The sequence below is a fragment of the Pelophylax lessonae genome, assembly GCF_965119305.1.
Source record: "Pelophylax lessonae genome assembly, chromosome: 8".
NCBI lineage: Eukaryota > Metazoa > Chordata > Amphibia > Anura > Ranidae > Pelophylax > Pelophylax lessonae.
In genome coordinates, this window is record NC_138775.1 from 240192698 (window position 1) to 240220558 (window position 27861).

General features: G+C 43.1%; 1 protein-coding gene across 1 annotated transcript in view; it reads left to right on the top strand.

The window, feature by feature from the left end:
• The window catches only part of ORC1 (origin recognition complex subunit 1), a gene marked incomplete at its 5' end in the record, with an annotated part of 52063 nt that overhangs the window by 15707 nt on the left and 8495 nt on the right, over positions 1 to 27861 (top strand). The window contains 7 exons of the mRNA XM_082265312.1: positions 2760 to 2973; positions 4207 to 4301; positions 6633 to 6734; positions 10068 to 10239; positions 10389 to 10496; positions 12932 to 13081; positions 14935 to 15054. Coding sequence (XP_082121438.1) covers positions 2760 to 2973; positions 4207 to 4301; positions 6633 to 6734; positions 10068 to 10239; positions 10389 to 10496; positions 12932 to 13081; positions 14935 to 15054 — 961 coding nt within the window. The remainder of the gene's footprint in view (positions 1 to 2759; positions 2974 to 4206; positions 4302 to 6632; positions 6735 to 10067; positions 10240 to 10388; positions 10497 to 12931; positions 13082 to 14934; positions 15055 to 27861) is intronic.

Here is a 27861-nt window from a genome sequence, read left to right on the forward strand (position 1 = left end):
TTCTTGCCTAGTCAGGACCTAGTTCCTTGCTGGGATCTTTGGTCCTGGCAAAAAAGTTTTAGATAGAATTTTTTTTTTTCTCCTGGATTTGTTCCTGTGTGAACTACAATCAACTGCCGGACTTGGCGACGGGCTGGATAACCTAGATCCAGTGGTCACCCATTTGGCCAGCGAACGCGCTCAGACCTCAGCTCTGCGCTAGGTCGGCCACGACATAGCCCCACTGGACGGGGGCTGGCCTATGAGTTAAATGCCTAGCAAGATCGCATACGACTGGGTCTCGGCCCGCTTCGCAGCGTTCCTCCTGGCCAACTACCCCCCCCCCCATTTCAATGGCAAGAGGTTCTGCCTGGAGCGGTGCACTCCTGGTTCCTGGTATGGTGAGTAGCTGTCTCCCCTGGAGGGTTTTGGGGTGGACATGGGCCCCTCCTTGGGACGGTCAGACACCTGGGTTCCCCTCCCTCCCGCAGGCACCCCCTTGCCATGTGCCTGATCCTGCCCCCCCCCCCTCTCTCCACACTGGGGTTATTTGGGTGGTCTGGCCACTTTCCTGAGATGGGGGCAGGGCGCTAACATGCGATGGGGGGGGCTCCTGCCAGGGTCCCCCCGTCCTGCCTGGATCTGTCCTTGAGGCCTGGTCTCTCTCCTGGGTCCCTGTAAGCCTCATTGTGCTGCGCGGGGGCCACCATTTTGTTGTTTGTGTAGTCCAGCTGACATTTTCTTGTGGATTGCCATAGGAAATAGTGTGGGTCATGACAGTGGAGCACCGTGGGCGGCGATTTCGGCGGTGGGAGCCCCTCCTCATCCCCTAGTGCTGACTACTGGATCATTTTACTTCCTGATCCCTGCACGTGTAGTGCAGATTCTCCTGGTGGTTGCAGGTGCCTATTTCTGTGGATGGGGAGTCTGGTGGGGTCCTCTCCCTCTCTGCTGAGAATCGCTTGGTGCTTTGTGCCTGGCGACCATGGGGTGCTGCCAGTGCGGTGAGGGTTGTCCCTTAGTGTGTTACACTTTTTGTGGGATCCCCTTGGTGACTCGTGGAGTCTTTTGGAGCACATTTCCCCACCTGATCCCCTCTGAGGCTCCGGGGGCCCTCCAGGTCCCAACCATCTATTCATGCACTGACTGCGGTCCTGAAGTCCCTTGTGTCCCGTGTGTTGGTGACTTGCAGGCGACGGGCTAGCAAAAAGCGTCCCTGCCTCATCTGTCTCATCAGATCCCGAATCTGATTCAGCCACCGTGGACATGGGTCACCCTGCTGGGTTTGTAACCATGTGCCTGGAATCCTCTGATAGTGAGGATGATTCTTTCACGTCTGCGACCGCGCACGAAAAGGCGCTGGTGGACAAACTGATTATATCTGTGCGTAAGACCCTGAAGGAGGATGCAGGCTACTAAGGGCAAGGAACCTTGTCATAGACGTGGGCCTTCCTTCTAAACTCATAAATAATTTTTTCGTCCCTCAGGGTTGACTGACAAGGGCTCAAAGCCTTTTTAGGGCCTTCTCTGGAGGATCCAAACGAAACTGGTCTGGCAAGCCAAGATCAGGCTTCTTCAGACCAGGGGAGAAGGCTCCTTCTGCATGAAGGTGTGCCCTCACCCGTTTTAGGGGTGGGGAGACGTCTTTGCTGGTTTCCGGACCAGTGTACTTCCTGGGTGCAAGACAAGTGGGTCCACAAAGTCATTCGGTCTGGCTACAAGATCGAATTTCGCTCTTGTCCCCACCCCCCCCACCAGCAAGGTTTTTTCCTTCCAACGTGTGCCTCTCCCCAGACCGCTTACAGACAGGGCCTGTTTGGGGCGGTACAGGGCATGTTCCTTCAAGGGGTAATTGTCCCGGTTCCTACCTCTGAACATTTCCATGGTTTTTACTCGAACCTGTTCAGTTCCCAGGATGGAAGGCAAAGTGTGTCCAATCCTGTACCTCAAGGCGCTAAACTGCTTTGTGCGGGTACAGAAGTTCAGAATGATGTCCATTTGAATGGTGGTGGCATCCCTACTATGGGGGGATTTCCTCGCCTCTATTGATATCAGGGATGACTACCTTCACATTCCAATATGTGCCAGTCACCAGCGTTTTCTCCGCTTTACTGTGGGAAAGGAGCATTATCAGTTTGTGGCTTTACCCTTTGGTCCCACCTCTGCTCCTCGGGTCTCCACAAAAGTGTTAGCCCCAGTGCTAGCTTTGTTACGCCAATCGGGTACTGGGCTACTTGGACAATATCTTTCTGCGAGCGGAGTCTCCCTCTGCTCTGGTGGAGAACTTGGAGATCACAATACCAACTCTGTGGGAGTTAGGCTGAATTCTGAATTTTCAGAAGTCTGCTCTGGTTCCTTCCACAAAGGTGGATTATATGGGCCCCACTCTGGACTTGGCCTTAGCGGGAGCATGCCTTTTCTAAGCACTTTACTTCCTCTGGACAAACTCTAGAATTGCAGGCTGAAATTCGCCTTCTGCTGTCCAACAAATGGTCATCCCTCTGGACTTGCATGTGGGTCCTGGCCCTAATGGTGTCTACCTTTTTTGAGGCGGTTCCGTTTGTACGGTACCATACGAGGTCCCTGCAAAGAGAAATTCTGACCAAATGGGACAAGACTGCAGTCTCTGGACAATCCGATCCAGCTGAGTTGATGCATGAAGTACCTGATATTAAGGCTTCAGAAAATCTGTTTTCTCGTTGCATGAAAATCTTTGTTAGGCTGCAGGGGGTACTACTGATGACAATCCTACATAGTAGTATCTGAATTTTTTTTTCCAGACTTCTGACAGAGAACGACTTTGAAAATGATGAAAGTGAGGATGATTTTGTTCCTCTCAAGGATTCAGCTGTGACCGGTAGCAGTGAGGATGAAAGTGATATTGGAGAACAGGAAAGTGAAGAGAAGTCTGCCAAGAGAACTACTAGAAAAAGAGTAACTCCCCAGACCCCATCTTCTTCCCAGAAGACCTCAGCACAAACCCCCAAAAAATCTGTAAGTTCCGAGTATTCTGTGAATTTTATGTTGAATCTATTTAATTCATTTTGAAACCATACAGAGCATAAACATGAGTACATGTCTATTGCCAGAAAATGCACAAAGACAATAGTAATATAAGGCAAGAAATCACAGGGTTATGACAAAAGTAAAGGTCACTGAGACATGTCAAGGGTAACGGAGCATCTGTACATAAAAATATCTCCATAGCCATCTAGAAGATCACAATAAAAATGAACATTTAGTAAGAGAACCATAATAATACACTCCAAAGCGCCATATATGAGAAAAGCTAGGTGGAAAATTTAGGGAGGCTGAAAACAAATTAAAACAGAAATGGAGAAGAGAAAAACACAAACTGGTGGGGGGGTTGGGGGTTTGGGATAGAAAGGGAAGGCGGATGCCACCTACCCCTAAGAGGCCCCAGAAGAAGCGGGGTTGAGTTTATCCACTACAAACACCTCAAAATTGGAGGAAAACCAGAAGTGTGACCAAACGGTCCACATAAGGTTGTGGAGTTCAGTCTTATCCCAGGCTATCATAAGTTCTAGGCGTCCTATCCTGTCCATTTGGGAATTAGTCCCCAACAAGCTTGTCATATAGTTGTAGTATTTTATCCCAGAAACAAATAATGCGCGAACATGTGCCCCAGATATGCGTCATTGATTCTGTGAATTTTAGATGGCTGGTCTACCCAAAATGTGGCAGGTGGAACTTGGTGGACTGACTTACATTAAGAGAACCAAATATATTTACATTGGAACTCACACTGCGTTACCTGTCCATAAAAATACACATTAAACTGCAGCTACAAGTAGATACCGAGATTTAGAATTTCATATAATTCTGCAAAAAGGTCCTCTTTATAATCCTTCCTTTTTAAAGGAAACCTATACTGATGAGGGATGCAATTGCTGAGCTTTTTTATTTTAAATAGACAGTCTAGGTCTAATCTTCTGATGTAATACCTGTGAGTCACTGACTCAGTATTGAAGTTAGAACAAGGATAAAGTCCTGTCCTGCATACTGAGTCAATGACTCGGAAAATACTGATACCTGCTAGATCAGTATGACAGCCAGACAACTAGTATTTTCAGGAAGGGCCACTGATGGTGACCTACATGTTTTTTTTTATTTTTAATAAAGGTTTTTAGTAATGCTTCTGCCTTAATCATAGTTGCCTTAATCATAGTAAACATTTTTATGTGTCTTTGTGTGTAATCACAACAGCCACGCTCCAAAAGCCATGCTGCAACTCCCAAAATCCCAGAGCGGAATCAGCCGATCCAAAAGCCTGCCAATGTTCTGGAGGAGGCCCGCATCAGGTAAGATGAATTTGTTGGGTTTATATCTGAACTAGTTGTAGGTTTTTCCAGAAAGTTTAACGCCATCTAGGGTAGGATGTTATGGTAAAGACTTGTAGAATTTAAAGGCTAAGTTCAGCTATAGGTGTAACTTGTTGTAGTATCTGCCCCCCCCCCCCCCTCACTGATTCCCCTGTGACAGTAGTAGGGTTTCTTCCCCCTTGTACCCATTCCTATTCAAAATCTGCAATCTGTGAATGAAATAAGTTCTGTCTTCCAGATGGCTTGTAGTTCTCAATGGCCTTTGAGGGTGCTGATGAGCACTGTTTTAGTCCACTGACACTTCCTCCAGCTTTCAAACAGAATACTCGTACAGAGGTGTGAGCAGAAAACTGGCGGACGTGTACGCAGGAGTCTGACATTGCTTTTGTGATTCACTGGTGCAATGCTTTGCATGCACATTTTGTTTCTGCAATTTTATATATGTATTTAGAATTTTTTCTTAAAGGTGAATTTAGCCTTTTATCTGTACTTAACAGCAGTGCCCATTCCAGAGATGGGGTCAGCAGTAACACAGCACTCTGCTCTTCTGTTACATAGTTACATAGTAGGTGAGGTTGAATAAAGACAATAGTCCATCCAGTTCAACCTGTCTTTTTTTTTTTTTTTTAAGCCACCAGTTTTAGTGATGTGTTAGCGTAGTATTAGCTGCAACTAAAATAACCAATACATTTTGCTAAAGAAAACTATTACCTAGAAAGTTTTTTAGCCTCACCTGAACGTCTTAAAATTTAAAGGGTAACTATAATGGTTTGAATCATTTATTTTTTTTTTATTTTTTTTGAAGAGTATGTGTGTTTTGAACTACAAAAAGGCACCCAGTTTACAAAGACTTCTAGTGCAAGTATATTAGACCACAACTTCTTCACACATAATATTTGCGCAATACATATTCGGACTTTGCTTTCTGCATTGCAGCCATACTCGCTAGTTGTACTTTACTGCTCTTTCTCACTTCTCACAATGCAAGTAAGCTAATATCTTAAGTGTAACTCCACTTTTATTGAGAAAAACAAATCTCCTCTAAACGACCTATGTGCAATGCAGGGATTTGAAAAAACTTTGTTGCAGAGTCCTATCTGTTTTGAAGAAAAAAAGCTGTCAGTTTCACTGTGCCCCTTCTGGATTAATTCATGAATGAGAGGAACTAATTCATTATAACCACCTGTTAAAATTTCAGTATTCTGAGGAGGACAGCTGCAGTATTGGCATCCTTTTAGAAGTAGTGTGTACGCTCGGGAATTCCCTAACTAAAACTGAAATTTTCTGTTGCAGGTGATGCCTAAAATTTAACTTGTAGTGCAGACGTCTGAGAAAATCAGTGAGCCAATCACACAAGCTGAAAATTTCTAAGGGCTTTACTTGCACCATGGGTGCGCAGAACGCCACCAAATTGGATTTTTAACAGTTTAAGAAAATTGCATTGGCTGCAGTTATAAATGGAAAGGATCATTTTTAATACACTACAAAATGGCTTGTGTAACAGTTGTATATCCTAAAGTTCTTTGAAGAAAGAGGAGTTCTCTTTTAACTCAATGGATATTAAAGTGGAAATTTAGTCAGAAACTTAAATCTTGCTAGATTACTTCATGCTGGCCCCTTTTTGCAGGTATAGCTATGTAAAACTTTAAAAAAGTGGCTATACTTTTAAAAATCCAGTAACACACCTGCTCTGCACATGCTTAGTTCCTGTTCCTCTCTCTCTCTTTGTTGACATTGTGCTGAAAATCAGAGCCACTAGAGGCCGATCTGACATTCTAAAGATTTACTGCTACTCATGGGCGCTGGGCTTCAGCAAAACAGTCAGCCTCTGTCAAGAAAAAACAGGAGCAATGCTGGAGGCAACTTAAAGCACACACTAATTTTGTAGCATAATTATTAATGTGGAATTTATGTTCCTTGCTAAAGCACATTATTTATCAAGTTGTTCTAAGTAAAGTTCTGCTTTAGGTAGAGAACTAGAATAATTGTAGTGACTAAGCTACAAATCTCTACATTATATGGAACGGCAACATAGTAAATTGGTTTAAAGTAGATATAAACTACTTTGAGAGCTCATTAGCTGTAATGTGATGTAATTTTTCAATTTTTTTTTCTTTCTCGTTCCTACATCCTATTTGTAGTGCCATATAGATAAGTTTGTATTGCAGTTTGCAAGTTTTGACACTTTTACATTGTTTGAAAACATTATGGCATAAGCTATAGTTTTTTTTTTTTTTTTGTTTTTTTTCCAGGTTTTGATAATGTTTGGGATGAATGATCACTTTAACTCTATTCCATTTCTGTTTGCAGGCTCCATGTCTCTGCTGTACCAGAATCTCTGCCTTGCAGGGAACAGGAGTACCAAGATGTGTACAATTTTGTGGAAAGTAAACTGCTTGATGGAACTGGTGGGTAAGTAAACTTTAAAGGTGGTAGTGCATTGCTGTTATTATTAGGTTTAGATGAACTAACCTATATTGAAATTTATAAAAAAGATATGAGGCATAGTACAAATATGCCTCCATCCCTGGATTCAAGAAAGATATATTGAAATTTAAGCAAACCTGATGAATTATTTTGGCATGTAAAGGTAGTGGTGCCTTTTTATAATCTGCTTTTCCCAAAATTTGCAGATTAAGTAGAAAATTTAGCCTTAGCCCAAGTAACTGCGCTGTACCTGATGTGCAAAATTCCAGGTTAGTCAAAAATCAGCAACCCTCATCTCATTTGCAAAGCTTTCCCGTGGTCCCTTCTGTATACAAAGAGCAGTAAGAAGTGCTGGCTGTGACTGATGACCTGGCTTCATCTCTGCTGTGTGAGAAGTGAGATGATAGGACACACAAATAGAATTACCGGGTCTCCAAGGAGAGACTGGAATCTTTTTGTTCACCAGTTATGCACAGGGGAGATCTTTTTTTAAAAAGCTGAATAAATCATGTTTGGCAGCAGTTTCTGTAAACTTTAGGAAAGGAAAGGTCTCCCGTTAAGAAAAGCCATATAACTTATACAAACAATTCCATTAACCTTGCTTACAAAGCTAAACTGCAAAAACGATAATTCCTCTAAATTTTGCAAGTTCAGCAATTAGTAGATAATGATGCATTAAAATATATTATCTGGCCCAAATACCTCTGTCGTTCTCTATTGACTTGGTTGCTGGTTCATATAGAGCGTTTTTTTTTTCTGCCTCTAAACGCCGAGCTTAAAATATGCCTCTAAATTTCCCAATGTGCATGGACACGCAGGATAATATTTGCTGCTTCTACAGGCAGTGTTTTTTAAGCGCAGTGTAGATGGACCCTTGTAGTTTAGCAAAGAAAAATAGGTCCATAGAGAATCAATCATGCCAAAAAAAAAGAAACTTCCAGCCTGGTTGTAAAGAACATTACTTGAAGGAAGTATTCATACATAGATAAGTGTTTCACTGTAACCACCTTTCCACTACACTTTACATACCTGCCAGCACATCTTACAGTACAGTGGTACAAACTAGTAGTTTTTTCATTCGACCCAGTGGGCTGAACAAACAACTGAAGAGCTCAGGAGGAGCCATGGTATTAACAATCCCATGTCAGTACAGCGATCCCCCCTGCTGAGCTAATGTGTGCTTACAAGGGGACGGGTCACACCCCACCCAGCCAGAACACCTTTAAACGATATCCGCTGATAGGCCAACCTTTTTTCGGTCATGTCCCTTCAACAGAAGTCAGCCTGGCTGCCGTGCACAGGGGCCAAATGTCGCCCACTTTCTATTGAACAAGTGTTCTATCAGAATGCTGCTACCCATCAGATTGTGCAATGGAAGTGACGTTTGGACCAAAAAACATTTACTGCCCATGTGCAATGCATTCCACCATGTGTTCCACGGCCCATTGCGTTCCAAACACTTTGTGATCTGATGGGTAGCGGTAATGTGATAGAACACCCATGCGGACATCTTGCTACACCCAGCTACATCTTGAATTTCAGAGTAACTTTAACAATAAAGTGGGCGTATATGAAAAAAAATTGTATATTGACATCTGTGATGCTGTTTTGATGTTACATTTTGAAAGAAGCTGGACGCCAGCAGTAGAAAGGTAGGGGAGGCCGTGTTGCTACACCCCGCACTGCTCATTGCTAACACTTTAGGCTTTCAAAATGAAACATCCGAACAGCATCATAGATATCAATATACTATATTTATTTATATACGCTCACTTTATTGTTAAATTTACTCTGAAATGAAAGACGTAGCTGGGTGTAGTAAGATGTCCGCATGGGTTCTGTCAGATTACCGCTACCTGTCATCGCCCATGCGTAGTAAATGTTTTTTTGATCCGAACATCACTTCTGTTGCGCAATCTGATGGGTAGTGGCATTCTGATAGAACACCGACTCATGCGGTCTGATTTTCGGGCCATATGTATGGCCCTAATGGAAACATTTGTTGCGTCGTGGGCACAGGCCTTATTATTTTTTTCTTAGTTCAGGCTTCTGTTATGAGCAACGGGCACGTGACCACTAATTCTTAACATTCTTCCCCATGTTTCTGACTGTTTGGTATGAGAGTTTTTAAAGTAGTACTAAAGGCAAAACTTGTTTTTCACTTTGGATAAAGCAAGGGAGGGTAATAACCGCTGTCAGATTTTTGTCTTTTTGTGGAGATTTTCCTTTTACTTCCTGTCCCATAGCCAAACAGGAAATTAAAGGAAATGCCTGCAAATTAGGGGAATTCCTCGGGGACCCCCAGGTTACCAGAACTAGTGTCCCCATTGGAAGATTTCGCCTCTATTACTTTTCTGGTGACTACCCAAAATTTGGGATTTTCTTTTATTTCAATGATGGTAAACAGGACAAATGGAGAGCGTGAATCTGCTTAAAGTGGTCACAGACAGCATTAAAAACAGGTGTTCTAATCCCTCTCCACTCCCTTCTAATCCAAAACTAAAAAAAAAAAAGTTTTGCCTTTTTAGTTTTCAATGGTGTTCTTTTGATTGGTAAATCATTATACCTGCGAGTGCTTGATGTGGAAGCAGTTCCTTCCCTTTGGGCACTCTTTGGAGGGTTTTCCAAATGTAGGAATGGTGCAAGTAAAAGGAAACCACAGTGTACGTTACAGACAGTTTCATGACGTTTCTTTGCGAATAGTTGTATAGAACAGATATGCTCTGTACAACATTTCGACACCAGGTTTTTAATGGCCATATTTCTGTTTCAATCATTTTTATTCAATTGAAAAGCTAGTATAACAGCAAATAGGCCCACACAGGGGCAAATACACGTTACATAGAGTATTCACACTAGTGTAGGAGAAAGCATGCTCAAAACTGCACAAGATGCTAAACCAGGAGTTAGCCATGGGATCTATTCAACTCTCTGTATATACCAAATGGGTCAGAGTATCCCGGGTCCATGTTTCCCTCAGGAGGAAGGGCTCGTATGGTGAAAGTAACAGGTAGTAGCAGGTAGGCAAGAGAAGGAAAGTAAGAGAGAAGAAATCATGAGAGTTGTTCTCACGGACTCAGGGACTGGTCAGACTGCATATTTAGGTTGACCTAGGCTGAGGGGAAGTAAAGAAGGAAATCTCCAGTTTCAACCAAACTGTTGTAACATGGGGAAGAACTTGTCTTTAGCTAATGAAAAATTACAAACCAAAAAAGGTACACATTGTTAAATAGTTATGTTTGGATGGGCCTCAAGCACTGGATTCTTAAAGGCTAAGTAAAGTAGAGTGAGATCACAATTCCTGTGTGTGCTTGTTAGGTGCATGTACATATCTGGCGTCCCTGGCACTGGGAAAACGGCAACAGTGCACGAGGTAATCCGGAGTCTGCAGGAGACAGCAGATGAAGATGAGCTGCCCTCTTTCCAGTACATTGAGATCAATGGCATGAAGCTGACAGACCCTCATCAGGCATATGTGCAAATCTTGAAGGTGAGAGCCTTGCGGCCCTGCAGAGGCCGTATCCACAAAGCTGTTATTATTTCTGTAAAAATATTTAGCAAGCAGTTGTCTCTTTTTTTTTTTTTTTTAGTATTTTTGTTCTGTGTTTGTGATATTCATTTTATCAATATTTCGTTCAGCTCTTGACTGGCCAGAAAGCAACTGCAGACCACGCTGCTGCTCTGCTTGAGAAGAGGTTCAGCACACCTGCTTCCAAAAGGGAGACCACTGTATTGCTAGTGGACGAGGTAAGGTCAATGCATCTGAATAAATATGTACTACTTGTTGCCTTTGGGCCAGTGGTGGCCTTCTGATATGTTTTTCTATTGTGGTTAGCAGGAACAAATTATCCATATTACTAGTCGCATAGCTGCAGACTTTAGTGATCTTTGCAGCTCCAATACAATATTTCCTTACAGAATAGCAGTTTCATTTATACTGCTAAAACACAAAGTGGGAAATAGTAAGCCCAAAGGCAGCAGTCTATTCCAACTAAGTTTAAGAATAAAAAGTCCAAATACACTCTGGGGCAGGCTGATCCGAGAGCTGTAGCTGACTCTCTATAGATGAGGACAAAGCAGAAAAGCGCCTCTAAGTGTAGTAGAATCAGTAAAAATGTATTAGACCCCTAAATAGGGCTTGCACAAGTAGTAAAAGCATGGGCTTGTCTGTCATAAGGATCTGTCTGGGATGTCGATCGCCTGTTACACTGACATGATGTGCCTCGGTGGCCTTGGAGCTGGTGTAGGAAGTCTGCTTGTGCTCCACTGAAGCTATGGAGCGGACCCGTGCTTTGCGACGTGCCGTGTCATGGCCTGCACTCTGGATCCCCCTGACGTCACTCTGCTCAACGCCGCCTTCACCACGCTGCGGTTCCTGGTGCGCTCCACAGCTTCAGTACAGCACCAGCAAACTTCCTACTCCAGCACAGAGGCCACCGGGGCACATCTTCCCAAGGTTACAGGCAATCGACATCCCAGACGCATGAATCCTTTTTTTGACAGACGAGCCCATGTTTTTACTACTTGTGGGAGTAGCCCTATTCAGGGGTTTAATGTTTACTGGTCCTACTACACTGAGAGGTGCTTTCCTCTTTTCTGCTTCATTTATACTAATAAAATCACCTTGATCATACCTCTTGCATTAGATAAAAATCTGAAACATTCCTGGCTTGGGCAAGCTAGATTGCCTTGGGTCTTTTCTTTCTGAACATATACACTGCTCAAAAAAATAAAGGAGCATTTTTTATTCAGAGTAAAGCTTAAAGTCAAACTCCTGGGATGTTGGTCTGGTCAGTTAAGTAGCAGAGGGGGTTGTTAATCAGTTTCAACTACTTGAGTGTTCATTAAATAACAGGTACACTGTATGGGCAACAATGAGACCACTTCCAAAACAGGAATGGTTTTATAGGTGGAGGCCACTGACATTTTTCCCTACTCCTCTTTTATGCCTCTTTTTTACTAGTTGTGCATTTGCCTAGGGTGAGTGTCACTACTGGTAGCATGAGGCAATACCTGGACTCTATAGAGGTTGCACAGGCAGTCCAACTCTTCCAGGATGGCACATCAATACGTGCCATTGCCAGAAGGTTTTCTGTGTCTCCCAGCACAGTCTCAAGAGCATGGAGGAGATTCTAGGAGAGCTGGACAGGGCCGTAGAAGGTCCTTAACCCATCAGCAGGCCCGGTATCTGCTCCTTTGTGCAAGGAGGAGCAGGATGACTACTGCGAGAGCTCTACTAAGTGACCTCCAGCAAGCCACTGGTGTGAATGTCCCTGACCGAACAATCCGAAACCGATATGAGGGTGGCCCGAGGGCCCATCATCTTCTGGTGGGCCCTATGTTCACTGCCCGGCACCATGGAGCTCGTTTGTCATTGATCAGCAGAATATAGATTGTGTGTGTTATATATGTGTGTGTGTGTGTGTGTGTGTGTGTGTGTGTGTGTATATATATATATATATATATATATATATATATATATAGATAGATAGATAGATAGATAGATAGATAGATAGATAGATATCCAGCATGATATTTTTCCCTATTGAGATCTCATGTGCTATAAAAATGTTCCTTTTTAATTTTTTTGAGCAGTGTATAAAATGTATTATTATTCCTGTGGCCTGGCGGGTCAAGCCAATTGATCTGCTTGGTCCACAAAGGAGAACGACGCAGTCTTAAGTGATTGTGCCGCTTGCAAGAAGGCTAATCTGCAGCCAAGGAGACACTTGCTTTCTCTCCTTGTTCTCTCAGAGGTTGGAGATTAGTGCAAGGCATTTACCAAACAAATTGGTGACAAATCTTTGAAGAAAGTTAGGCTGTTTATGTGTTAACAAAATCTTTGCGACAGTTTTTGTGTATTTGTGACCGATATGCCTGTAATCATTGACAGCAAACTAAGACAGATTTGTTATAAGTCTGTGACAGAATTGCCTTTGCAGAGGACAGATATTCATCAATATAGAACAGATTTTTACTCCAAAGGCGCTATTACCAGTTTAGATTTTACTTATTTGCATTGTTACTTTAGGGCAGCTAAGGGGGAATTTATTATTGAAGCTGTGTATAATAAATCTGACTCGATTCTTTCTCAGATTTGCCTCCCTGCTTCTGCTTAGCATTGCCTACATGTAACGTAGTTAATGTTCCCTATTGTGTTTTAATATTTTATTCTTTTCCAGTTGGACCTTCTTTGGACCAGAAAGCAGAATGTTATGTACAGTTTGTTTGACTGGCCCACTAGGAAACAAGCAAAACTCATTGTGCTGGCCATTGCTAACACCATGGATCTGCCAGAGAGGATAATGATGTATCGGGTAGCCAGCAGGCTGGTAAGAGATGCTTTATTTCTGTGTAGCCGGTTAATTCTTACACCAGATGCTCATGGAAGACTTTTAGACTGGGTTCACACTATTGCAAATTGGATGCGGATTTCCCCTCATCCAATTCGCATGTCAGGCAATATTGAAAAAACACAAATTTCATCAATGGATGAGTCCAGTAGCAGAGAAATTTGGTTTGCTGTTTCGTCATCAATGGATGAGTCCAATTCGCATGTCAGGCAATATTGACCAGCTCTCTATGGAGCCGGTTCACATATTTTCGGAGTGACTCTGTTGCGAATTGCACAGGAGTTCTGTGTGTCTTCTGGTCTTTCATGTCCGAATCCAATTCGCATGTCAGGCAATATTGACCAGCTCTCTATGGAGCCGGTTCACATATTTTCGGAGTGACTCTGTTGCGAATTGCACAGGAGTTCTGTGTGTCTTCTGGTCTTTCATGTCCGAATTCAGCCAAAAATTCGGGCTGAAATTGGACCTGAAACAGTGAACATGGATACACCGGACCTCTGCTGTGAGCCGCTCCGTGCAACAGTGTGAACCCAGCGTCACTGTCACCTTCTTTAGAAGGAAAAGTTTAGATCTTAAAATTGCCTCACTAAAGTTTTGGTGTTATGGCTGGTGTCAACAGGCTTTTTTTCGCTTCAGGCAGGTTTGGTATATCCATAAAGGTCTATAGGAATGCAAAACCTGCTTTTTTTTTAAAGCAATCAACTGCAGGCCAAATGCACCTGTTTATAAATTCTGAATGATCTCAAAACTCAAGTGTCTCATACTGATGATGACAAAAGGTTTGCACCGCTCAAGGCAGACCATCAAAAGTTACACCACCATAGGAGGAACTAAGTAGCTGTCTGTAGAGCGCTGGGTGCCTGCCAGGGACCGCAACCATGGAATGGACACAAAAGAGCAAAGGCAGCGGCACATCCAGCTATAAATCTTGATGTTTATTTATAAATCCATGAGACGAAATGACATGCACTCACACTTCAAAGAACAATTCAGCAGATGCGTTTCACACACTTATGCTTAGTCATTGCAGCTTCCCCCTTGCTGAAAAACAGCTCAACATAGGTGTTCTGCGATATGACCAACAGTGAGTCCATCTTATTGGTTTCGGCTCCCACTCAGTGTGGCATCCAGGCATAACATCCCAAATACTCATTTGGAATCTTGATAAGAGGCATACCCAGACACTTGATGTGGGCTTGATCAGCTGATGGTATGAGACATTGATTTTAATAATGTACATGTGAATGTGGAACCTTCCATCAATGCAATAGCATTAGATTACCGTATGGTTCATGCCCGTGAAGAAGAAGCTATTAAAGCTTTGAAACGCGTTGGGGCCATCGTGACGTTAATCTGTATAACCATTCAGCAATGTATTGATTTTACGTGTTTTCCTTTTTGATTTTGTACATGGTTCCTCTGTACATATGTGTTTGCACATTTTAAATTGTTTGATACAAATAAAAATGGGTTTTAAGAAATTATCGTTTACTTGAATAGCGTCTTATGGATTTAAAAATAAACATCAAGATTTTTTTAGCTGCATGTGCCACTGCCTTTGCTCTGTTTTGTCTCTGTCTCATGCTGATACCATTGACACAAGCGCAAAGCCCGTTGACACAGGCCCTTAAGTAGGACAGTGTTGTATGTCCATGACACATGAATAGCATCGTCATTCTGTATTAGGCTGGTGTATGTTCACATTCTTTTTACCGAGGAAGAATCTTCTTTTGCTAATAACAAAGAACATAGCATGAGCTATTTATATAAAACATGTCCTAACAGTTTTATCTTTTGCTTATTTTCTGTCATTTGCTTCTCTCATTCAACAGGGCCTCACAAGAATGTCATTCCAGCCTTACACTCATAAACAGCTGCAACAGATAATCACCTCTCGTCTGAACCATGTCAAGGCATTTGATGACGATGCCATTCAGCTTGTTGCCAGAAAGGTAGAAACTTAAAGAACGTCTCCTCTATGCACTGTTTGCATTCAAACTGACTATTGATGTAACTATGATACGTGTACCAGGATGCAGCAAAAGTAGTACCTGTTTGGTATTCTTCCTTAATTTGTCATAGCTGGGCAGACCTCAGTGACAGACCTGTTAACCCTCCTCTTATGTTAGAATTCCGTTACTATCCATGATGTTAGGGTCAGTTTTGACCCGTGTTTTAAATCAGCCATAAAATACCCTCTGAATAATTATCATCAAATTTGTTTCTTACCTCTTGGTTACCTTGTTAGGCTTCTTTATCCTTGAAAAGATTGGTTTTAATATTTTTGGTGTGACCCCTAGACCTTTCTTTTGATAGCATACCTCTTATTGGCAAATTTAAAAAATGGTAAAATAAAGTCAGCAACTCTGAAATGAATTTGTCCTATGTTTCTTCACTTTATTTAGAGAAGCAGACAAGCAGGAAAAGAGATAGGCCCCTCCCTAACTACAGCTCACAGGGTTGAGAGGGGATTGGCTGTCACTGTTACTAAGCAGAGAGAGTGTTTATGATTTCAGTTTTGGCACTTATTAGTGTCCTAAAATCCTATATTATAACTGGGTCAGAATTGACCCTAACACCATGAACATCTTAATTTTCACCACAGTATTTTATAATTTAGTGAAAAGGATTATTTTTCTATTACATTGTTTAAATAGAGGTTCCTGACAAAGTAAAAAAATCTTGATGCAATAAACAAATTTATGTTATACTTATAGACATTCAAAACCTGAAAACATGTCAGTTTTGACCCTAACACAAGAGGAGGGTTAACCATAAGAGCTTTTCCTCTTGTTCATTTGCTGACAGAAATGGTGGACTGATGAGGTGAAAAAAAATGCTAAATGGCTGTCAGTTTATAATTTTAAAGAACCAACTGGCATGACATCATTTGTATTATTGGGGTTTGTAATAAAATGGTAATAAGCGTCAAAACCAAACTAGAATCCTTTATTTTTACCACTTGCTGACCACGCTATAGCTGAATCACAGCTACAGCATGGCCGGCTAGTTCTGGGAGGTCGTCATATGACTGCCCCCCGTAGTGTCAATGATCATTGGGTCTGTGGGACCCTGCGCATTACGGATCCGGGGTAAAGGGCCAATCGCGTCGGCACTTAACCACGTGATCGCTCTGTCCAATGACGAAGCAATCGGGTTGTAAACAAACAGGGATCATGCCCGGTTCAGCTCATGCTGCTGCGGTGTTTATCTCCCCCTCACACGCTGTATCAGTATGAGGAGACGAGAGAGAGAAACAACGTAGCAGCGTGAGTTGGCATGATCTCGAGTGCCATCAGTGCCCATCAGTGAGTGCTCATCAGTGCCACTAAAGTGACCTATTAGTGCTCATCAGTGCCCAGTAGTGCACATCAGTGCCACCCCATCAGTGGATCCTCACCAGCGCCTGTCAGTGCCGTAACAATGTGGAAATAAAAAAGCGTTTCTATTTTCATTCCACGTTTTCCCCCAAAAAAAACTTGTGAAAAAAATGACATGTTCAAAAGACTCATTATGCCTTAATAGAATATATGTTGGGGTATTTGCTTTCTAAAATGGCATCATTTTATGAGTAATTCCATTGTCCTGGCGCTCCAAGGCCTTCTAAAGTGCAATAGGTAGTCAAGAAATTAGATGTGTAGTTTATGGCCCTAGAACACCTGACGGTGCTCCCTGCATGTTGGGCCTCTTTGTGGCTTAGCTGTGAAAGTGTCTCACATGTGGTATCACCATACTCGGGAAGAGTAGCATAATGTGATTAGGGGTGTAATTGCAAGTATGCATATGCCATGTGAGAGAAATAACCTATTAATCTTCATTTCTCTTTCGTTTATTGACACACCGCTCCAGAATCACCTTGACCAATGGGTTATGCTGCCCCCTACAGTAGTAAGACATTAGGCAGGAAAAGGCTTTACCACGCTTATGGGGCAGTCCCAGGGGATATACTCCCACACTCTGCTATAGGCATTCAGTTTTTTCCTGCCTAGCCAGGAGTAAGGACATAGTTCCTTGCTGGGATCTCTGGTCCTAGCATTTTTTCCTTTTTTTAAATCAAAAACTTTCCTCTTTTTTTTTTTTTTCTGTTCCTGTGAGAACTACAATCAACTGCTGGACTGGGCGAAGGACTGGATATTAGAGCTGCACGATTCTGGCAAAAATGAGAATCATGATTTTTTGGCTTAGAATGAAGATCACGATTCTCTCACGATTCTCAAAATCCGCCGCTGGGACCTCACCTATGTTAAAGCAGACCGTCCGCCGTTTAAAAAAAAAAAATACCGGGGTTATTGCAGCTTATTGCAGCTATCTACTGCCATAACCCCGGTATTTAATGTCAAAATTCCAACGTAAATACACGTTGGGCGGTCCGTAAATGGTGCACTGCAGGCATAACGCAATGGCACCCAGACCACATTTATTTTCTGTGTGCCCTGGCCTGTACCCACCATAACATTGTGATGAGGTAGGTTGTGGCGCTTTGTGTAAAGAAAAAAAAAAATAGATATGCTGAATTTTATGCAACAAAGTCACTGCACACTTCACTGCATGTCATTGTACATTAACTTGATTGAACCATCATCTTGTAATGTGACATTTCAAAAAATAAAAATGAAAAAAGTGGGAGAAACTTTTGTGAGTGTATATCAAATTATTTTCATTATATTAATAAATATATATATAATATAATGAAAATAATAATTTCATTATATTGTATTAATAATTCACAAGTCAAACTGCTGAAAAGGTAGTGTTATGTGCATAAAATGTAATCCCTAAAAAAAAAATGAAATGTGTATTATAATGTGTGATAGAGAGCTATATATATATATATATATATATATATATATATATATATATATATATATATATATATATATATATATATATATATATATATATATATATATATATATAATCTCCATCTCCACACATTATAATACACATTTAACTATTTTTTTTTTTTTTTTTTTTTTAGGGATTGCACCCCCTCCTCTCCTCCCCTCCTCTCCTCCCCTCCTCTGTCGATTACCTCACGATGGAATGCTCATCATGCTATGTGAGGGCTGGAGTGCAACGTCCATGGGGCTTCTGAAGGTACCGCCCATAAGTGGATGCGGTCTCTCACTGCTGGCGTCAGAGGCTGGCTCCACTGCGGCCTCTCCTACCCCGCCCCCAGAATCGCCGATAGTTAGAATGGAGATTGTATAGGGGGGTGAATTGAGATCGCGATCCTAAAACGATTAATCGTGCAGCTCTACTGGATATTCTAAATCCTTAAGGCCTCCCCAGTCCGACCAGTGAGTGCGTTCAGGCCTCGGCTCCGTGCTAAGTTGACCGGGACACAGCACCACTGGACGGGGGCTTGCCGGCGAGTTAAATATCTCGCAAGGGCACATATGACCTGGCCCCGGCCTAAGTCACAGCGTGCCTCTTGGCCTGTAGCACTCCCATTCCGAAGGAGTGGTGGTCTGCCCGGAGTGGTGCCCACCTGGTTCCATGTTGTGGTAAGTATCCCCCACCCCCCTCTCCTCTGGTGGTCTTTCTGGGTGGACGTGGGCCCCTCCCTGGGGGGGGTCGGACCCCCGGGTTCCGCTCCCTTCCCCCCAGCCCCTCTAAACGATCACTGTGGGTCTTTCCCCTGCTAAAACTTCTGCGGAGTCTTCTGCGAAGTATCGAGGCAGAAGGGATTCGGTCATCCTTGTGGCTCCAGACTGGCCTTGTCTGTCTTGATACGCCGATCTGGTACGGCTGGTCGCCAATACCCCTTGGAGAATTCCTCTCAGAGAAGATCTATTGGCCCAAGGGTCAATCTTCCATCCTGCTTACAGTTGCTGGCTTTAATGGTTTGGCTGTTGAAAGCCAGGAGCTAAAGGAATCTGTGGATTCCCACACTGTTAAAGGCTAGATAAGTTTTTTTTTACCATCGCACCAGTAAGACGTACATTTCATGGTATGAGTCTCTTGGGGGGCTATCCCCATTCCCTTTTGGTGGCTCGGATTTTGGCATTCCTCCTAGGTGTTGAGCAGCGCCTGGCCTTGGGTACCGTCAAGGGCCAGGTTTTCCGCCCTGGCGGTCATCTCTTACCGTCCTTTGGCTACGCATTCTTTGGTTCACACCTTTATTCAGGCGGTTCGCCACTTGGCTTCCCCAGTTCGGTTTCCGTGGGATCTGTTTGGTGCTGTCGGTTCTCCAGTAACTGCCTTTCAAAAATAATTTGTGAGCCTTCTCTGCTTACATTGTCCCAGAAGGTAGCCTTCTTGTGGCTATTACTTCTGTACGAAGGGTGTCGGAGCTAGCTGAGTTGCCTTGTTCACCTTACCTGGTGGCTCACAGAGATAGTGGTGCTTTGCTCTTGTCAGTCTTTCCTTCCTAAGGTAGTTTCTGGTTTCTATCTGAATGAAGATTGCATTATGTTGTTTTCCCTGTGTTTGAAGTCTAAACATTCTAGGGAGATTGCCTTGCACTCTCTGGATGTGAGTCTGGTGCTCATGGTGTACCCTGCGGTAACCGAGTCGTTTTGTAAATCAGCCTTACTGTTTGTCCCTACGAATGGACCTCGCAAGGGGTTGGTCGCGTCTGCCATGACAATTTCCAGTTATACAAGACAGATGGTGGTGCAAGCCTATTCCATCCAGGGTCAAGCTCCTCCCTTCCCGGTTAAGGCGCTTTCTATGCGGGCGCTTAATGCCTCTTGGGCTTTTCGCCATCAGGCGTCAATGATACAGGTTTGCAAGGTGGCCACTTGGTCGTCTTGTGCAAACTTTCACAAAATTTTATAAAGTGGATGTACTGGCATCTGCGGATGCTGCTTTTGGTCGCAAGGTTTTGCAGGCTGCTGTTAGAGAGTTCCTGGTCCTCTTGAGGGTGTATTGTTTTCAGGTCAGCTCCAGTTGTTCCTGGTTGGCTAGGTTTAGCCTTTTGGGGAATTCTTTTTTTTTTTTTCTGCTGTGTTTTCCCCACCCCTCATCTTTAAAACTGCTTTGAGACATCCCGGTGGTTAAGACTCTGGAGCTGTGCCTGTCAATGAACGAAAGAGAAAATTGGATGTTTTTCTTACCGTAAAAATACTTTTCTCTGATGTTCATTGACGGACATAGCACCCACCCCTCTATTGAGTTGGGTGATTTTTCTTCTGACGCTACTTGCAACAAAATTGAATGCCTATAGAAGAGTGTGGGAGTATATCCCCTGGTACTGCCTCATAGGCGTGGTAAAGCTTTTTCCTGCCTAGTGTCCTACTCCTTTAGGGAGCAGAATAACCCAATGGTTAAGAATATTCTGGAGCGGTGTTCAACAATGAACATCAGAGAAAAGGATCTTACAGTAAGCCAAAAATCCAAAAGTATTCTTCGGAAAACATTACAACTTCGAAAAACTCGCCATACCTTACTAAATACTTTGTAATGTGTGCTTTCCAAAAAGGGGGTCATTTGGGGGGTATTGTACTTTCCTGGCTTGTTAGTGTTTCAGTACATCAGGTGTGATCAATTGTCAATGATTGGCATCATAGCTTGTATACTCTATAACCTTCACAAAGACCAAATATATAAAATATATATTACCAAAGAAATGTAGCGGTATCCATTTTTTACAAAATCTTCAGTCTTATTTATTGTGCAAAAAACCCAGTGGTGATTTAAATACCACCAAAAGAAATCTTTATTTGTGTAAAAAAAAAAATTCAAAAATTGCATATGGGTACAGTGTTGCATGACTAATTATCATTTAAAGTGTTAGAGCACTGAAAGCTGAAAATTGGCCTGGTTAGGAAGAGGGTATAAGTGCCCAGTGGGCAAGTGGTTAAGGGGGTAGTTCCAAGTTATTTATTTTTCATGTACAGTTGTGCTCATAAGTTTATATACCCTGGCAGAATGTATGGCGACTTGGCCACTTTTCAGTGAATACGAATGATAACACAAAAACTTTTCTTACACTCATGGTTGGTGTTTGGCTGAAGCCATTTATTATCAACTGTGTTTACTCCTTTTTAAATTATAATGACAACAGAAACTACCAAAATGACCCCGATCAAAAGTTTACATACCCCAGTTCTTAATACCATGTATTGCCCCCTTTAACATCCATGACAGCTTGAAGCCTTTTGTGGTATTTGTGGATAGGGCTCTTTATCTTCTCAGATGGTAAAGCTGCCCATTCTTCCTGGCGAAAAGCCTCCAGTTCCTGTAAATTCTTGGGCTGTCTTGCATGAATGGCACGTTTGAGATCTCCCCAGAGTGGCTCAATGATATTGAGGTCAGGAGACTGAGATGGCCACTCCAGAACCTTCACTTTATTCTGCTGTAGCCAATGACAGGTCGACTTGGCCTTGTGTTTAGGATCATTATCCTGTTGGAATGTCCAAGTACGTCCCATGCGCAGCTTATGAATGCAAATTTTATTTCAGTATTTGATAACATACTGCATTCATCTTCCCATCAATTCAGACCAAATTTCCTGTGCCTTTTGTAGCTCACACATCCCGAAAACATCAGCGTTTCCACCTCCGTGTTTCATAGTAGGAATGGTGTACCGTTCATCATAGGCCTTGTTGACTCCTCTCCAAATGTAGCGTTTATGGTTGTGGCCAAAAAGCTCAATTTTGGTCTCATCACTCCAAATGGCTTTGTGCCAGAAGGTTTGAGGCTTGTCTCTGTGCTGTTTGGCGTATTGTAAGCAGGATACTTTGTGGCATTTGTGTAGTAATGGCTTTCTTCTGGTGACTCAACCATGCAGCCCATCTTTCTTTTAAGTGCCTCCTTATTGTGCATCTTGAAACAGTCACACCACGAGTTTTCAGAGAGTCCTGTATTTCACCTGAAGTTATTTGTGGGTTTTTCTTTGCATCCCAAACAATTTTCCTGGCAGTTGTGGCTGAAATCTTAGTTGGTCTACCTGACTGTGGTTTGGTTTCAACAGAACCCCTCATTTTCCACTTCTTGATTAGAGTTTGAACACTGCTGATTGGCATTTTCAATTCCTTGGTTATCTTTTTATATCCCTTTCCTGTTTTATACAGTTCAACTACCTTTTCCCGCAGATCCTTTGACAATTCTTTTGCTTTCCCCATGACTCAAAATCCAGAAACGTCAGTGCAGCACTGGATGAAAGATGCAAGGGTCTGTCAGGAGTCCAGAAACTCATTAACCTTTTATACACACACCAATTACAAGCAAACAGATCACAGGTGGGGATGGTTACCTTTTAATAGCCATTCAAGCCCCTTTGTGTCAACTTGTGTGCATATTATCAGGCTAAAATCACCAGGGTATGTAAACTTTTGATCAGGGTCATTTGGGTAGTTTCTGTTGTCATTATGATTTAAAAAAAGTAAGCACAGTTGATTGATAATGGCTTCAGCCGAAAACTAACTATGAGTGAAGGAAAGGTTTTTGTGTTGTTCATATTCTCGGGAAAAAGGCCAAGATATAAATTCTGCCAGGGTATGTAAACATATGAGCACAACTGTAAAAGTAAATGCTGATGTGTGGGGACTGCCACATTATACTATATAGTAATATTATATATGCGTTTATACATGCAGGGTGGATAAAAATCAATTTTTTTAATTTAAATCAGATTTTTTTTATTTTTGTTTAAATCAAATGTATTTTAATAAAAAGATTTTTACCCCAAAAGCAATCTAAAATATAGATTTCTCTTTAGGATACATCAATAATTTAGTTTATTCAGCATGGAATGGAGCTTAGTTATGTAGCATGAGGTTGTATATTCTGCAATATTTACTTTTTTGGTAAACTCATTCAATGAATCCAAGTTCTGCAAGCTGAGCGAACATGGGCTGCATTGATACATTTACACTATTTCACAGTAATTGTGAGATAAAACAAATTTCAGGAATATTCCTTTATCCCATTGTTTTACAAATCTATGTACACTACAAACTGTATGATTGAATTGATTCTCATGTCGCTGTCTTAAATGGGAAACCCTCATTTGGTTTGCAAATAGTAAAGATTCTAACTACCAGCAAGAATAGGTCCTTGCATATAAAGAGTACCTGTCATTTCAGCTCCATCATGGCAATGCCTGTTAGTAGGCATCCACTCACCTGCTGCAGCCACGTCCCTCACCTTGTGTCCCTGCTGCATCACCAGCCGTCCTAATAAAGTGAATAGGACTGTTTGTGAGTCAACAGCGGGTCAGAGGAACCGCTGCGGGACAAAGATGACGGTGAAGCTGGATACACTCTATACAATTTTCTTTAGGTTTTTTCTTTTAGATTTACCAAAAACATATATAATACGAGGTCAGACCTAAACACTTTCAATTTGTATGCAATCAGGCCGGCCCTCGCACTACAAAGTTGAAGGTAAATCTAAAGGAAATCAAACAAAAGTTGTATAGTGCGTATCCATATACTTTAAAAATTATGATTTAAGTCAAATCCACCCTATATACATGTATTCGAGGTAAGAGCATAATTTAAATCTTGCAAGATTTGGCATCTTGTCAAATGCTTATGAAGTTATTTGATAGATCTGTAGGTATAGCAACCCTCTTTTTGGTAAAATTGGGTAAATCCAGAATTGGTCAATTTTAAAGTCAAAACTTTTCAAGTACTATATTTACCTCGAGTTGGGAAAGTTAAACATTGATCCAAATGATGACTGTCACTTTAACTGCTTCCCACCCGGGCCATTGTAAAATGAAGTTCAGGTGGGAACGCCATTGTTCTGGGAGGACGTCATATGAAGTCATCCTGAGAACGCACTTCAGTGTCATCTTTCGCCCTCTGTGTTCACCAGACACAGCGGATCACTGATCAGTTTACTGGCCTGCTGCTGGTACCACTTAATCACTGTGACCAATCACAGATCACATGACCATTGTAAACAATAAACTGCTTCCTTTCATGCCATTCATTGTATAACATTTTGTTGCTAGCTGTGATTGGTCACAGTGATCACATTGTACAGATAGGGCCAATCATAGCCCATTCGTACCATGTTATTTGATGTGGCCAATTACAATGCACGGTGTGTGCACACTGTCATTCAGTAAAAATATGTGTTTACAACCATGAAATTCACTGCTATAAGCAATCCTAGTATGTTAAAAAAAATCTACTATTGTGTAACACTGTAAGAAAAAAATGTTTACATATTGTCACCAGTCAGTGTCCCTGGTCACCACCACACCAGTTATGATGTACTGCACCGGTGACCAGCATGTGAACAATAAAGTGAAAAACAAAAATTTCTTAGTTTTCCAAAAAATTGTGGCAAAAAGTACAACTTCAAAAAACGCACCATGCCTCTTAATAAATACCTCAGAATGTTTACTTTCCAAAATGGTAATTTGGGGGATATTTGTACTGCCCAGGCGTTTTTGGGTATCAAGAAATGAAATAGGCTGTCAGTACATCAGGACTGAGCGATTTTCGGATATTTATACACCATAGTTTGTGGACTCTTCACTTTCCTACAGACTTAATAATATGTACTGATTTGAGTTATTTTCACCAAAGAAATGTAGCAGAATACATTTTGGCCTAAATTTATAAAGAAAGATTGATTATTTGCAACATCTATAACCTAAATGAGAAAAAAAATATTTTTTTTTTCCAAAATGTTTAGCCTTTTTTTGTTTGTTTTTAGCCAAAAATGAAAAAAAAAAATCCAATGGTGATTAAATACTACCTCAAGAAAGCACTATTTGTGTGAAAAAAAAAAGATGAAAATTTTCATATGGGAACACTGTTGCACGACCACGCTATTATTTAAAGTGCAACAGCATTGAAAGCTAAAGATTGGCCTGGACAAGAAAGGGTAAAAGTGCCTGGTATTGAAGTAGTTAAACTAGTTGCTTTCATAGGCTTCTCTAATCTTCAGCAATATTTGAAGCATGCTAGCTGCTTGTTTAAAACAAACCAGAACTCCCATTGACATCTGTGTTTAACATCCCCCAAACTGAAGCTGAAAAGTTTGTTTTAAAACTTTAGCAAAGCGGGGGGCGTGGCCTGGAGCGGCATGGAGTAGGACGCTAGTGACTAGAGCTCCGCCGGCTGATCATCCTTTAACCTCATTTATCCTGCACCCCGGGCATTGCATTCGGCTTCACGGCATCCTCCTTGTGCCCTAGTACCTCAGGCACCATGTCGCCGCCGAAGAAACCCACGGACACTGTGGCTAAACTCGATAAATTTCGCCGACAGGAGAAGGATGCCTCTTCCCAAGATGGCGCCGAGGCGGGTGCGGGAGGTGGCGTGGCGACTGCGGACACGACCCGTGTTCTGGATGCGATCTCGCTCTGCCAGACCTCCCTCACGGCCAAAATTGAGGAGATAAAAGTGGACATTTCCCTGATCCGCCAGGACCTGCAGAAGGTGCGTGACCGGGTCGGCGAGGCCGAACACAGGATCAGCGGAGTGGAGGATTCCCTGCCCCCCCTGCAACATGCCTCTGATCATCTCCAGCTCCAGGTGAGCCAGCTTTTGCTTAAGCAGGACGACATGGAGAATAGACTGAGGCGGTGTAATGTAAGGCTGATTGGTCTCCCGGAAGGGGCTGAGGGCAGGGACCCGGCGGATTTCCTGGAGCGGCTCCTGACCGATACTTATGGGCGCGAGGCCTTCTCCCCCACATTTACAGTGGAACGAGCCCACCGTTTATCGGGGAAACCTCCTCCTCCGGGGGCGCCTCCCCGCACCTTTATTGCTAAGCTGTTGAACTATCGGGATAGAGACACCATCTTGCGCTTAAACAGGGAAAAGGGCAATATCCCTTATGGAAATGGACGGATTGCAATATTCCCCGACTTTTCGGCCGAAGTGCAGAAAAAGCGCAAGACCTTCCTTGAAGCCAAACGTAGACTACGTGTCAAGAACATAAAATATGCTATGTTGTTCCCGGCTCGTTTGCGAGTGGAGGGGGGAGACAGAGTTCATTTTTTTGATGATCCGGAGGCTGCCATATCGTGGCTGGAACGTTTGGACGCTCGGAATTGAACTCCCCCCCTGCCTCTTCTCTACTACCCGCTGGTGACAGGCTTATTGGCAATTTCTCTCACATGGCAGCTCCCTCTCCGGGTTGCATATCCCATACCCTTGTCTGGAAGGTGACTATGACTGCTCCTGTGCTGCCTTGAACTCCCTCACTTTTTATCATGCCCGGTCCACGAACCATTCACTGGTCTGGAGGAGGACCGCGCTGTTCTCCTGTGTGCCTTGCTATCCTCACATGTATGCCTTTATATCTCTGTGTCTCTCTCTCCCCTCCTTTTTTCGCCTCGGTGACCATACTCTCTTTCTACCTTCTCCTTTCTACCCTCCTGTGACGCCATGTGTGTTGTTGATTACTGCTGCCCATGGGGTTTTCTGGCCGGTGGGCCCTAGTCCTCTTTTCTTCTTCTTCTCTCTTACCAAACCCCTCTGTTCTTCCCCTTTTCTCTACTTTTTTCTCCCCCTTTCTTCCTTTTTCTTCCTCTTTCCTTACTTTTGGTGCTCCTTACCCAGTTTTCTAGCTTTCCTACGACTGTGTCTTTGCTACCCAGCGAAGTTTCGCCCGTGGGCTCTGTGTCAGACAGAGCTGCGCACCAACCACTCCTCCATTGTCTGTGTGGACGGTGGGGGTATATGCTCAGGCTGTTGTTTTCCTGGGCCGGATGCTGGACCTGTTTTTCCCCTCATTTTTGTGCGGGGGTTTTTTCTGATGGTCCCTATTTTCTTAAGTTTTACAGGTCCGGGTTCTGTTGTGGTTGGATATGGGATTTGAATGCCCGCACATGTTTGGGTTGGTGCAGGGCGGGGTGGGGGGAACTGTTTTCTTTATTGTTCACACTTGATCAGTATTTGTGGGAATGTGTATTGTTTACCCTGTTCAGTTTTCTACGGATGTTTGCAATTTTTATGGAACAACTGTCTCTGTGCCTGACCGAGGCTACTCCCCTAACATGCATGGTATCTCTTATTACTGTGGGTCCCACGGGACTCCCGGGGCTCCTGTGCAGCTCGCTGCTACCAACAATTAATGGCCCAACTTAAATTTCTAACATGGAACGTCCGGGGCCTGGGCGACAGGATTAAACGCTCGGCAGTGTTTACCTCTCTTAAAAGCCAGCGTGCAGATGTGGTGGTGCTGGTGGAGACCCACCTTGAGGGCAGACTTCAGATGGCACTCCGTCGCCCGTGGATTGGCTGGACGTTCCATTCCATGTTCACTTCCCATTCGCGGGGGGTGGCTGTACTCGTGGCCAAGACTGTACATTTTGAGCTCCGGGGATCCCTAGTAGACCCTCGGGGTAGATTTGTGTTTCTTTCTGTGCTGCTGTATGGGGAACCTTTCCTACTTATGGCGTATTATGTGCCCCCCCCATTTTCCTCTACTATCCTTATGGAGGGCCTGGATTTTATGATGTCAAACCCCCACATACCGGTACTCTGGTTGGGGGATTTTAATAATACCCTGAATCCTAGTTTGGACAGACTTCATACGGTGCCCCCGTCCTCTCCCCTACCCACCTCGACTAGATTTGCTAGACTGTTGACGGAATTTAACCTTTTTGACACCTGGAGAGCTGCGTACCCTGATAAGTTGGCCTACTCCTGTTACTCCTCTGCTCGTCAGTCCATGTCTCGCATAGATTTTATCCTGGTCTCCCCTTCCCTCCTCCCGCGCCTGTTGGACGCTGGTTTCTCGGCTCGGGGTTTGTCGGATCACTGTCCCTACTGGGTGAAGATTAGTTTTGGCCGTGACCGTCCCCCCCCGGCGTGGAGGCTTAACCCACATTGGCTCGG